Source organism: Thalassophryne amazonica, chromosome 18 (genome assembly GCF_902500255.1).
Source record: "Thalassophryne amazonica chromosome 18, fThaAma1.1, whole genome shotgun sequence".
Classification (NCBI taxonomy): domain Eukaryota; kingdom Metazoa; phylum Chordata; class Actinopteri; order Batrachoidiformes; family Batrachoididae; genus Thalassophryne; species Thalassophryne amazonica.
The window spans coordinates 25,482,528-25,495,642 of record NC_047120.1 but is presented as its reverse complement, the minus strand read 5'-3'; the positions used below and the strand labels follow the sequence as shown (position 1 = coordinate 25,495,642).

The 13,115-nt window shown below is 38.9% G+C and overlaps 1 protein-coding gene across 5 annotated transcripts in view; it reads left to right on the top strand.

Annotated features, from left to right (window-relative positions):
- pald1a (phosphatase domain containing paladin 1a) overlaps positions 1-9,129 on the top strand; it is a 223,924-nt gene extending 214,795 nt beyond the window's left edge. For 4 of the 5 annotated variants that reach the window (XM_034193260.1, XM_034193258.1, XM_034193259.1 and 1 more), the window contains exon 20: positions 8,911-9,060. In XM_034193260.1, the coding sequence (XP_034049151.1) occupies positions 8,911-9,060 (150 nt within the window). Of the gene's footprint in view, positions 1-8,910 lie in introns of all 5 variants that reach the window. The other variant, XM_034193256.1, reaches the window with a different exon arrangement.
- The last annotated feature ends 3,986 nt before the right edge of the window (positions 9,130-13,115 follow it).

Genomic DNA, 13,115 nt, shown 5'->3' with positions numbered 1-13,115 from the left:
GAGGGTTTTGCTTAGCGTGAGGCGTTCTGCAAAGTAAAACACGTTAATGATTTTGCATGGTCAGCAAATAGATCATTGATACTCTCTGTGGTACCTCATGTTTATTTCTGCACAATGTTGGCCAACAAAGCTATAATCATTCTGAGAGTAAGTGACATTTTGAACCATTATTCCTTTCAATTGTTCCAGTATCGCTATGATTCACGTGACAGTACCAGACGGTGTGTTGTCAGAGTCTCCGAGCAGCATTTCATGTAGGATTACCTCAAGAACATAAACACAGAGGTATTCATCCCTGAAGCCAGATAATCCAGGTGTATGCAGACAATACTCTTATTTACGTCCATGCATAAACATTGCTCCTGTTTCATATTCCTCCCCGCATGTGCACACTGCCTCAGGAAATGAGGGTAAGGGTAAATGGCAAAGCATTTCCAGCAACATGATGCCCATTGAGTCATTCATTGAACTTCTTCTGGGGTCTAATTCTCCAGCACTCAGCTGGTGGTTCAGCCTGGTCCGGTATTGATTTCGTCCCATGGGTGTTGTGGCTGTAGATATTGAAGATATCTTTCCAGCATGCATGAGCGACAGAAAAAGAGATGGTTTGTAGCATTTAGGGGTAGACATTAAGAGTGTTTGTCTACTAGTCAGTACCTTTTCAGATTTAAAGCCCCTCCAGAATTCACCAGCCACCCTTTGAAAGCCCAGTGATTTATGAAGGCAAACACACTATAACCAAATAAAATACATTTTCAGAGAATTTTTCCACCGCATAGATATTAAATGCATGATCTATGATCCAAGTACAAAGTAGAAGAGCAATGAGACAATACCTTCCTTCACCAAGGTAATAACAACCAACCATTAATACAGAGTGTTTTCTGATCATACCTTTGTAACATCTTAATGCAAGAATGTTAACGAAAAGATGAAACCTATTTCATATTGTTCAAGAAATTAAAGAGGTTCAATGAAAACTTATGAGGCCAGGTCGACACCAAAATTTACAAAAATCTTTCCCAAGGAGTGTTGCTACATATGTGATAATTGTTATATGATCCTTTAGCTCTTTGCATGATGTACTATCAGTCATTTTTAAAGTCCTCAAATGTGTGATAATTTGGTATGGTTCTATATTTCATTTAACAAAATTCTATATTTCATGCAAAACAGTTTGGTAGACAGTGCCATCCATCCAGCCATCCATCCATCCATCCATCCATTTTCTTCCGCTTTATCCGGAGTCGGGTCGCGGAGGCAGCAGCTCAAGCAAAGCCGCCCAGACCTCCCGATCCACACACACCTCCCTCAGCTCCTCCGGGGGAACCCCAAGGCGTTCCCAAGTCAGCCGAGAGATGTAGTCCCTCCAGCGTGTCCTGGGTCTTCCCCGGGGCCTCCTCCCAGTGGGACGTGCCCAGAACACCTCTCCAGCGAGGCATCCAGGGGGCATCTGGAAAAGATGCCCGAGCCACCTCAACTGACTCCTTTCGACGTGGAGGAGCAGTGACTCGACTCCGAGCTCCTCCCGTCACTTGGTAGACAGTGCTTTTATTAATAATGATGATTCAGTCAGTATAAGACAGAAAATGATTTTATGTGTTGGTATGATTTAATTTATTTTATTTTGCGTTTGGAGCATTTCATGAAAATATCTAGTGCAAAAATATAATATGCAGTGAGAATAATGTCAGACTTTTGTTAAGTCGATAGGAGTCAAAATCTGCCAAGTAGATGTCAGATTCTGACATCTGACATCTTCCTTAATTAATGCAGACAGCAGCTGAATGTTTTGTGACATATCATTTGACTAAGCCTGTACCATATGAAGGAAAAAACCTCATATCACGATATAGGTAATTTCATATCCTAGTAATGATATAGTCCTTGTATTGTTAATTAATAATTAATGTATAATGACCATATGGAACAGCCTACTTTTATACATTTTTAAATTATATACTCAAACATAAAAGAGATTTATTCATGTTTAATTGTTTGGTTGTTTTATCTCCTTTTAACTTGAAACTTTGGGCAAAAAAAAAAATTGCTCCTTGACATTCAAAGATAAAAAAAAAAGCTTGCATTTTAACAGTGAAGTTTTTGTTAAATATAACTTCAGCTAGAATTTAATCAAAACTGAGCCCCACCCCACCTTCTCCCTGAAGGATGACACACCTCCAAAACACATGAAGGTATCATCTCTGCCTGAACTGCAGAGTGAGACAGAGCAGCACCCGAGGAGGAAACACTTTAATCTGTGAAATAAACCATTCATTTCTGAATGTTTGACAGCAGTTATGAGCACAGCCACCTTTGGAAACCGTGTCGAAAAGCTGCAGGGATTAAACTCTGAACAAACTCTGAACTGCCATCTGTGCTCTGACATATTACAGCGACTCTGATCAGTGCTTCACTGACAGACAGAGTGAGAAAGACTGGGCTTTGAGGAAGGAGAAAATGGGTGCACTGGATTTACAACAGTGGGCAACACATACACAGTGCTGTGTGGATCCAGTTTTCTCAGGGATGGGCAGAGTGATGGTGTAAGATCTCAGAATAAGGAACCCTCACCATTTGTGGTACATGTTATCTACACAGGATCCCAATGGTCATGACCATACGTGAGGGTTTCGACGTACACCAACTGGTCAGTTGAGAGCTTTGACTTTGAGTACATTTCCATTTGTGAATTAGCACCCCATGGTGTACACCCATATTTCTTGACCCTTCTGTCCATCCTTGTGGATTGTTGGCCCACTTAGTGGCTCTTTGTAAATATATTTGGGCTGAGCAGAACCACACCCCAGTAATTAAGGTGCTTACAGGCATTTCCCTGTTCTGGCTGAGGTCATTCTCTTACATTTTTGATAATATATTTTGTGTGTGTGTGGGGGTTGGGGGGGTGGGGGGTGGGGTCGCTGTTGAGCCGTGTTTTATCCATCCCTTATCCAGGACCATCCTGGGAAACCTTGTCAAGGGTTGATGCACCTAACACAGGTCTTTATAATCTCGACTCCTCTTCCAGAATAAATCAAATCAATCAATTTTATTTATATAGCGCCAAATCACAACAAACAGTTGCCCCAAGGCTTAGGTTGCATAAGGTTGCAGTTCTTGTGTAACCAATAGAAGAGCCATTTTGGGGCAGGTTTTCATCTTCATGTTGATATCATGTTGATGTTTAACTGTATTTGAAGCTTTAAGAATGTCATCAATAAAATTAAAGCCTCATGTGTGTCTCATTTACGTACACGATATGCACCTTTCACATGGTGTAACCTTTATTGCCCACATACTTCATTGCGTTCTTTACATTGGTGCAGATATTAAGAAGAATATCGAATTACAGCAGTTGAAGGTTTCTGACAAAATGATGATCATCAAAGAACTCATAAGGCATAATGCTTCTACTGCAAAAAATATAGACAGTGGTGCAGAAGATGTGGTATGTGAGAAAATTAAATACTTCACAACATGATTATGTACAGTATGAAACACCCCACTCAAAATATTCCACCATTATCAGTGATCTTCCTTCATGTCCTTTTAGGTAGTGTCTTGCTTGAACTTTGGTTATAATGTCCTCACAATTTCCAGCAGCATTGCTTTGTTTAGTTTGTATCCATAAGCTTTCATAAGACTGAGACAATTATGGATAAAATGTGCACAGAAGGTTGTGTCCATATGTTTGGCATTGAGCATAAATTAACCTTTGGACTGCATGTTGCATATTAAGAAACCTGATTCTTCTCCAGCCATGCATTGGAGGCTTTTTCAACTATTTTCATTGTGCACAGTCGTGTCTGCTGGTGTTAGTTTCATTCCTCACAGAACACTGTGTTTAGGATTGTAACTTTGATGTGCAGCCGTCTGAATCTGTAACACCAGCTGCAGATTTGCAGATGAGGTTGTGTTTTCCTTTCTACAAATGCAAGATAGCGATGTCATATACGATAATGAAGGATAAAGCAACAAAAAAATTCTTAACTTTCTCATTGTCTTGTAGGCTAACGGATACAGTTGAAGCTTCTCAGTCACAGTAACCTGGGAAAGCTGTAACAGTTATAATGACATTTTTTAATCTTTAACCTTTTGTGTGCCAGACACTGTCTGGGCGTATTTGTGTTGTTTCTCTTTGTGGCCAGATGTTTCTCACCGCTAACTACTAGTTACTTGGACTAAACACTACTAAGGTACATGTATGTCACTTTTATTTATGCTACTTTAATACCATTTTACAAATCAAGATTTATGCATCCCCCCCCCACCAAAAAAAAAAGAACAGGTGGTCCTTGGTTGGTTTGTTACTTTGTTTTCATCTGAGAATCACTGAAAAAACTAAATAAATGTGACAAAGGGATCCCTTCCAGCTGCAGCTGTACATCATGATTTTGCACACAAACACTATGTGAACCTTGAAACCTGACGTATTCTTGAGTTTCAGTGAGCCAACAACATAAAGTCCTTAAACTTGGCTAAAAGTTTAACCTGTTCCAGTTTCAAATTACTGCACGCAGCAGTAACATAGCAACTGTCACACTGAACAACAATAATTCCATCGACATGGGAAAGTGATGTCATACTCATCGCTTCACTGCGGGCTTCTCTTTTCCACATCTCTTTTAAATAAGCTAATTAATTCAACTGTGTTCTGCGTCAGTTTTTATGTTTAAAGCTGGTGTCAATGAATTGCAACATTTCCTGCGCAAATGCTTAATTTTAAAATTGGTCCAGCTGCCCAGAAAGTGGACTGTTCTTCTTTTCTGGTTTTAATGTGAAACAAAAGAGAAGTGTTGAGTTTCTTTGACAGGAGCATCACTTTCTAAGGAACAGATTAGTTATTTAATCTTTAGGTGCGCTGGCCAAGAGGGTTAAGACGCTTAGCACACGCTGCCACATGCAGTTTGCAGCGTCCGCAGGTTCGAGTCCCAGCACGGATGACCTTTGTTGCACGTGTTTTCCCATTTCGCGTTCTCCATCTTCTTTCTCTCCCTAAAGGCTAAAAATGTCCAAAAGAGAAAATGTACATCTCTCTCTGACATTATTAGATGAGTTATTAGTACCCGTCAGCATGAAGGCAGTAAGGGCTACATGACATTTGACCCCAGTGAGGTTGACATTCAACCAAATGATTGACCTCTGGCTGACCTTGCCAGGGCAGTTATGTAATCCATGTGTGTGCCATATTTTGTCCAAATACAGTTTAAAATCATTTTTTTGACCTTGAGCTTTCCCAAAATCAATCAATCAATCAATCAATCAATTTTTTTTATATAGCGCCAAATCACAACAAACAGTTGCCCCAAGGCGCTTTATATTGTAAGGCAAGGCCATACAATAATTATGTAAAACCCCAACGGTCAAAACGACCCCCTGTGAGCAAGCACTTGGCTACAGTGGGAAGGAAAAACTCCCTTTTAACAGGAAGAAACCTCCAGCAGAACCAGGCTCAGGGAGGGGCAGTCTTCTGCTGGGACTGGTTGGGGCTGAGGGAGAGAACCAGGAAAAAGACATGCTGTGGAGGGGAGCAGAGATCGATCACTAATGATTAAATGCAGAGTGGTGCATACAGAGCAAAAAGAGAAAGAAACAGTGCATCATGGGAACCCCCCAGCAGTCTACGTCTATAGCAGCATAACTAAGGGATGGTTCAGGGTCACCTGATCCAGCCCTAACTATAAGCTTTAGCAAAAAGGAAAGTTTTAAGCCTAATCTTAAAAGTAGAGAGGGTGTCTGTCTCCCTGATCTGAATTGGGAGCTGGTTCCACAGGAGAGGAGCCTGAAAGCTGAAGGCTCTGCCTCCCATTCTACTCTTACAAACCCTAGGAACTACAAGTAAGCCTGCAGTCTGAGAGCGAAGCGCTCTATTGGGGTGATATGGTACTACGAGGTCCCTAAGATAAGATGGGACCTGATTATTCAAAACCTTATAAGTAAGAAGAAGAATTTTAAATTCTATTCTAGAATTAACAGGAAGCCAATGAAGAGAGGCCAATATGGGTGAGATATGCTCTCTCCTTCTAGTCCCCGTCAGTACTCTAGCTGCAGCATTTTGAATTAACTGAAGGCTTTTTAGGGAACTTTTAGGACAACCTGATAATAATGAATTACAATAGTCCAGCCTAGAGGAAATAAATGCATGAATTAGTTTTTCAGCATCACTCTGAGACAAGACCTTTCTGATTTTAGAGATATTGCGTAAATGCAAAAAAGCAGTCCTACATATTTGTTTAATATGCGCTTTGAATGACATATCCTGATCAAAAATGACTCCAAGATTTCTCACAGTATTACTAGAGGTCAGGGTAATGCCATCCACAGTAAGGATCTGGTTAGACACCATGTTTCAAAGATTTGTGGGGCCAAGTACAATAACTTCAGTTTTATCTGAGTTTAAAAGCAGGAAATTAGAGGTCATCCATGTCTTTATGTCTGTAAGACAGTCCTGCAGTTTAGCTAATTGGTGTGTGTCCTCTGGCTTCATGGATAGATAAAGCTGGGTATCATCTGCGTAACAATGAAAATTTAAGCAATACCGTCTAATAATACTGCCTAAGGGAAGCATGTATAAAGTGAATAAAATTGGTCCTAGCACAGAACCTTGTGGAACTCCATAATTAGCTTTAGTCTGTGAAGAAGATTCCCCATTTACATGAACAAATTGTAATCTATTAGACAAATATGATTCAAACCACCGCAGTGCAGTGCCTTTAATACCTATGGCATGCTCTAATCTCTGTAATAAAATTTTATGGTCAACAGTATCAAAAGCAGCACTGAGGTCTAACAGAACAAGCACAGAGATGAGTCCACTGTCCGAGGCCATAAGAAGATCATTTGTAACCTTCACTAATGCTGTTTCTGTACTATGATGAATTCTAAAACCTGACTGAAACTCTTCAAATAGACCATTCCTCTGCAGATGATCAGTTAGCTGTTTTACAACTACCCTTTCAAGAATTTTTGAGAGAAAAGGAAGGTTGGAGATTGGCCTATAATTAGCTAAGATAGCTGGGTCAAGTGATGGCTTTTTAAGTAATGGTTTAATTACTGCCACCTTAAAAGCCTGTGGTACATAGCCAACTAACAAAGATAGATTGATCATATTTAAGATCGAAGCATTAAATAATGGTAGGGCTTCCTTGAGCAGCCTGGTAGGAATGGGGTCTAATAAACATGTTGATGGTTTGGATGAAGTAACTAATGAAAATAACTCAGACAGAACAATCGGAGAGAAAGAGTCTAACCAAATACAGGCATCACTGAAAGCAGCCAAAGATAACGATACGTCTTTGGGATGGTTATGAGTAATTTTTTCTCTAATAGTTAAAATTTTGTTAGCAAAGAAAGTCATGAAGTCATTACTAGTTAAAGTTAATGGAATACTCAGCTCAATAGAGCTCTGACTCTTTGTCAGCCTGGCTACAGTGCTGAAAAGAAACCTGGGGTTGTTCTTATTTTCTTCAATTAGTGATGAGTAGAAAGATGTCCTAGCTTTACGGAGGGCTTTTTTATAGAGCAACAGACTCTTTTTCCAGGCTAAGTGAAGATCTTCTAAATTAGTGAGACGCCATTTCCTCTCCAACTTACGGGTTATCTGCTTTAAGCGACGAGTTTGTGAGTTATACCACGGAGTCAGGCACTTCTGATTTACCTCCCAGTTGACTCAGATTGGCAATTGCTTTGTCACATCGCTCAGTAGTTGCATAAAATAAACTTCAGTTCTATTTTAGTCCTGCCTAGCTGGCGGCAAAGTAGTCATCTCTTGCCACTGTAAAACGCCCACTCTGTATGAAAATGTACGGCAAGTCGTTGCTTTGCTTCTGTTGTTTGCTGTTGCTTGTAGCTAATGTGACTGTAGCTTTAGTTAGAGTAGGCCAACAGACAGACAAATTGATCTTGCTGGGCAATTCCAGAATCCACCTTCATATGGTGCCAAGTTAGACTTAGAATAGCAATAATACCGTAGGTCAAAGTTGTCTTACCAGTTTTTAATTTGCCTGAGTTGTTTCACCATTTTGTTGACGGTGATTTCGTCTCACAGCTGGGCATACATCCACTTTATTAGGTACACCTTGCTAGTACCGGGTTGGACCCCCTTTTGACTTCAGAATTGCCTTAATTCTTTGTGGTATAGATTCAACAAGGTGTTGAAAACATTCCTTAGAGATGTTGGTCCATATTGACATGATGGCATCACACAGTCGCCCATTCAACCAGTCTGCCCATTCTCCTCTGACCTCTGACATCAACAAGGCATTTTCATCCAACAACTGCCATTCACTGTATATCTTCTCTTTTTTGGACCATTCTCTGTAAACCCTGGGGATGGTTGTGCGTGAAAATCCCAGTAGATGAGTAATTTCTGAAATACTCAGACCAGCCTGTCTGGCACCGACAACCATGCCGCATTCAGTCACTTAAATCCCCTTTCTTCCCCATTCTGATGCTCAGTTTGAACTTCAGCAAGTCGTCTTCACCAGGTTTAGATGCCTAAATGCATTGAATTGCTGCCACGTGATTGGCTAATTAGCTATTTGTGTTGCCAAGTAATTGAACAAGTGTACCTAATAAAGTAGCCCATGAGTTTATGTGGGATATCTACGGGTTCCACAAAAAAAAAGTGTATGAATTTTTGTGCACCACGTTTTTGTGCATTTTAATACTTCTTTTTTTTGACTAATGCACCTCCACAATTTCTGCACCGTTCACCTAATTTCTCCATAAATACCATCAAACCGAAGCTGAATGTCTCCACTTCAGTCTGCTTGTCATTATTTGATTTCAAATTCACCTTGCTTTGGTAGACAGATAAAATAAGAGCATCTTCATTTGTGTTCCAAATTTTGGACTGTGTGCTGTAAATGTGAAATGACATCATTAACATTCAGTGTCTTTCTGTGGTAGGTGGCTGCCAGAGCCGGAGTTTACGACATCCTTAACCAGCTGGGTTTCTCTGAATTTGAAAACCTGAGAGACTCGCCGCTGGCCAGGCTGCGTTGGCGCTGGAAACAACAGAACATTCAATCCCTTCCTTTCCGAGGGGAGTTTATCTGATGAAGGCTCTCTGTGAACGCACTAGAACAGTACTGTACTTCTTTTTTTAACATTTAACAAAGTTATGCCTTTAATATTTACCTTTTTTGTGTGGTGTATAGTTTTACACTCTGCATCCTTTTGTTCATGCTTACTGCCAGCTTTGGTTCTCAACATTATTTTCAGACAAAATGATATCCAGTTAAATCAACAGGTAGAATTGCTTGCAGCTATATTGATAATTGAAAACCTGTTTCTTTCAGTTAGAAAAGAAAAACGACAAACACTCCAGCTTGGAAATGCCATTTCACTGTAATTAGAAAATTGTTGAGGTTGGGCCTGTTGTACAGTCAAAATAGGTTTTAGTAGTTTTGGATCTGACCTACCCATGCCAAAAAGAAACAAAAAAACAATAGGATCCAAGCATTCAAGCCAAAATTTATGTCAACTCAGAAAGGCCCAGTAAGATCAAACACCACCTCGATGGTCCAAAACATGAATTTGGACCCAGATCAACTTGGGTCACAGTTTACAGTAGATTGAAGTATCAGGTGGAGTTGTGAACACCACGCCTTGTTTATTAGTCTTGAAAATAACAGACTTATCAAATAACTTGCATTTGTAGCTACGTATATTTTAATAGTTTGTGGTTTGTTTGTTTTTTTTTTTTTTTGATAGGACATAAAATTTTAGTTTACTACTAAGTTAAATTTGGAAATTCCTATTGTTTTGCAGTAATATTTTCTTTATTTTATAGTGTTTAATATGAGACAGCAGTGTAACACTTAAAACTGATGGATTTAGACATTACCATGATGGAAAGAGTTAAATTACAGTCAGCTAACAGGTTTCATTTTGTATTGGAACACTGCTGTTATTTTTTGTCCACACGTTCTCTTTTTGTTTAGTGTTAAAAGGGAGTTTTTCCTTCCCACTGTCGCCAAGTGCTTGCTCACAGGGGGTCGTTTTGACCTTTGGGGTTTTTCCGTAATTATTGTATGGCCTTGCCTTACAATATAAAGCGCCTTGGGGCAACTGTTTGTTGTGATTTGGCGCTATATAAATAAAATTGATTTGATTTGATTTGGTTTAGTTGTTTTCTGTGTGTATATGAAAGTTGTTGAAACTTTTCTTTCAAGAACAAGACCTCAACTTTATAAAGCTGATTTCTAAAGCTGTTTACGTGGGATAATGCGAGATGCTGTTGAGTGTCCCGGCTTTGTTTATTCTTCTTTTATTGGTTTGAAAACTTTTCTTTCATTTTATACAAGCATTTTCACATTTTGTTTGACCCAGGTACTAATAGTACAGTCTGTCAAGGGTTAATATTTTGTTAATCTTAGACCAATTTTATTTTTAAGTTGTAAATGTGCTTTGATGTTCTGGCAGACGTGGGCTCAGCTCTGAAGTCACAATGATGTGTTCAGTCTTTAATCAGCTGACTGCTTGACCCCTGCCGAGCCAATAAAAAGTTGGAATTTCTGTGTCGTCATCAGGCCTTCAGCAGAAATCAAATTATATGTCTGACTTTAAAATGTATGGTTGAAAATGCGGGATTAAATGGACTTGTTTTTAGTTGTTTAAAGCCACAGTAAAAATACCCTTTAAGGGCTACACAACTCGCTGATGTCAACAAGGCAACAGTTTTTCTTCACTTTATGGTTCTACAATTTGTCTTCATTATATAGAATTCCTTAAAAGAATGAAGAATGCTTGTTTTTTTATGTTTTATTTCTCTAAATTGCTAATATGTGTGCTATTGTAAAGTACAGACAGTAATGGGCTACCTTAAAAAAAGCCTGAGAATTTGAGAATAAATCCATAATTTTTACAAGAAAATAATGTGTGTAAAATGCATTCATTGGAAAAGATGTGATTAAGATGAACAAAGAGAAGAGAGTGTATGTTACTTGTGTGTTAATATGACATACGTATATGGAACTATAATTTCTGAGTTTTAAGGAAATGGTTTGTCTGCTGACACACCAACACCATCTTTTCAAATATACCAAGCAAAGCTTCTAGTGCAACAGTAAAAACTATGCCAGTGTGTTGGGTACAGCATACTACATGCATCGTGATTCTTTTTGTGTGTGTGTTCAGAACTCTTATGAGATGTTGTTTTTGTGCTATCAAAGTACTGATTTCATAGATGTTGCAATGTGTACAGTTTTCTGTTTATTACCTGTTGACGAGTACTTTTTAAAACTGATGAATGACTATCCATGGTAGGGTCCACATTATGACCTGTTTGAAAATATTACTAGGTTTTGTTGACATGCTGTGCAAAATGCAGTGACTCGGCCCATCCCCTGCAATTTGTTACCACAATACCTCAAAAACAATAAACTGCAGTTTCTCCAAAATAAGAAGGGGTATAATGAGGAAAAAAAACTCATTAGAATTTAACTAACTTTGATGGTGCAGATCAACAGTAAAAGCTATTTTGTTTTGCTTATGTAATACTCCTGCCTAGATATGTCTGGGCTTGTTTCAGGGACTAATCATTACACGCATGATAAAAATTAGGAGGATGTTATTGAAATTGCATGTAGGTTGAGATGAGGTTGTTTATCAGTTTCTTCCATTTCCAAGACCTAAGTCTGTTGGCCAAAAAGGCAAAGTGCCATTTCTACTAAATATCATACATTTCATTTCGGTAAAGGTTACATCTGGAACATCCCACTAGTGTGAAGGTTCACTAGTCCGAAGGTTCAGGTCATTAAATGAATATATTTTGATGCCAAGTTTCAGTAGGCTGCACAGCTAGCTGTATACTTACAGTACATGTGCTTTTTGTTCAATTAAAAAGACGTTTCTTTCATCTGTGATGTGAGAGTGAATGTTACTTTAATTAAAAAAAACATCACTTTTTTTACTTTGTTGGTTATAAAGATGCATCATACAATGTAAATGTCATACACAGTATTACATAATTAAGGCTTTGGTATTTAATTAAAATAGCAATTATCCAACCTTACGATGTTTGGCTTCATTTGGAGTAAACACATACACAGACTAGTGAACCATCGGACTACTGAACCCTTCCCCGTTACATCAGTGTTGTATTAGAGGTTTTGCTCGGTACCTAAACTATTTCTGCATTTATCTTGTAATATTACAACTTTGTTCTTAAACTTTAAAATTAAACTTGCCACAGTTTTAACTCTCATGGTATTAAAAATGTTTTATTAAAGCCTCCAATGTTTTCTCAATGGTGGCCCCAACACTGTTGGGTGTGATAAAGTGACATGCCGTTTACTGTGCAGTTTACTGTTTCATAAACTCGGAATTGGTTACGTCAGAATTGTTTTGAAATGAATGTGTATCATTTCATGATTTTGTGTTATTGTGTTGAAATTCTTTAAAAATCCATTCAGTAAAACATTACAATCTTCAGCAGACATCTGCAATTAATAAACACACCCTGACATCATAGTGCTTGTATATAAAAAAAAATAAATTAGTTTTACAGGCACAATGAATGGTCTTTTTTTTGTATTTGTCAGCATTTCCTTGACAAATAAATAACTGAAATAGTTTAACAGCCAGTGTTTGCTTTTGATGTCATTTGATAGAATGTATTTGAGAAGAAACCTAATAGCACACGAGGTTCTTTGTGTCCATCGTTTCATTGAAGTTTCCGATTCAAACACTGAGCCAAATAATTGTCTGTTCCCTCCTTGGTTTCCTTTCTTCTTTTCCTTATCTCAGCATCATATTTGCTTGAGCTACACACCGCTAAGAAGCTGCTCGTATATCCGGACAGCCTCTTGTGTCAGTGCCAGCCTCGCGGAGCAGGTTATGAACATGGAGCAGCGTGCGTTTCCACCAGAGAGATGTTTCATTGTTGGACTGCAATCTCAACATGTTCCTCGTGCAGTAATAAGGAGCTTAGGTAGATCAAAAGACTAATCTGAGGTGGCTTTTGATGTGTACAGGCAATGTCTTAATTAAAATCAATATGGTCGCTCTTGCAAGAATGGAGAGCTCTATAGCACACACCCCCCGCTCCCACCAACCCCCTTCCCTTCAGAATGCCGCTGGTCTCCACATCAGTGAAGCTCACTTGGCTT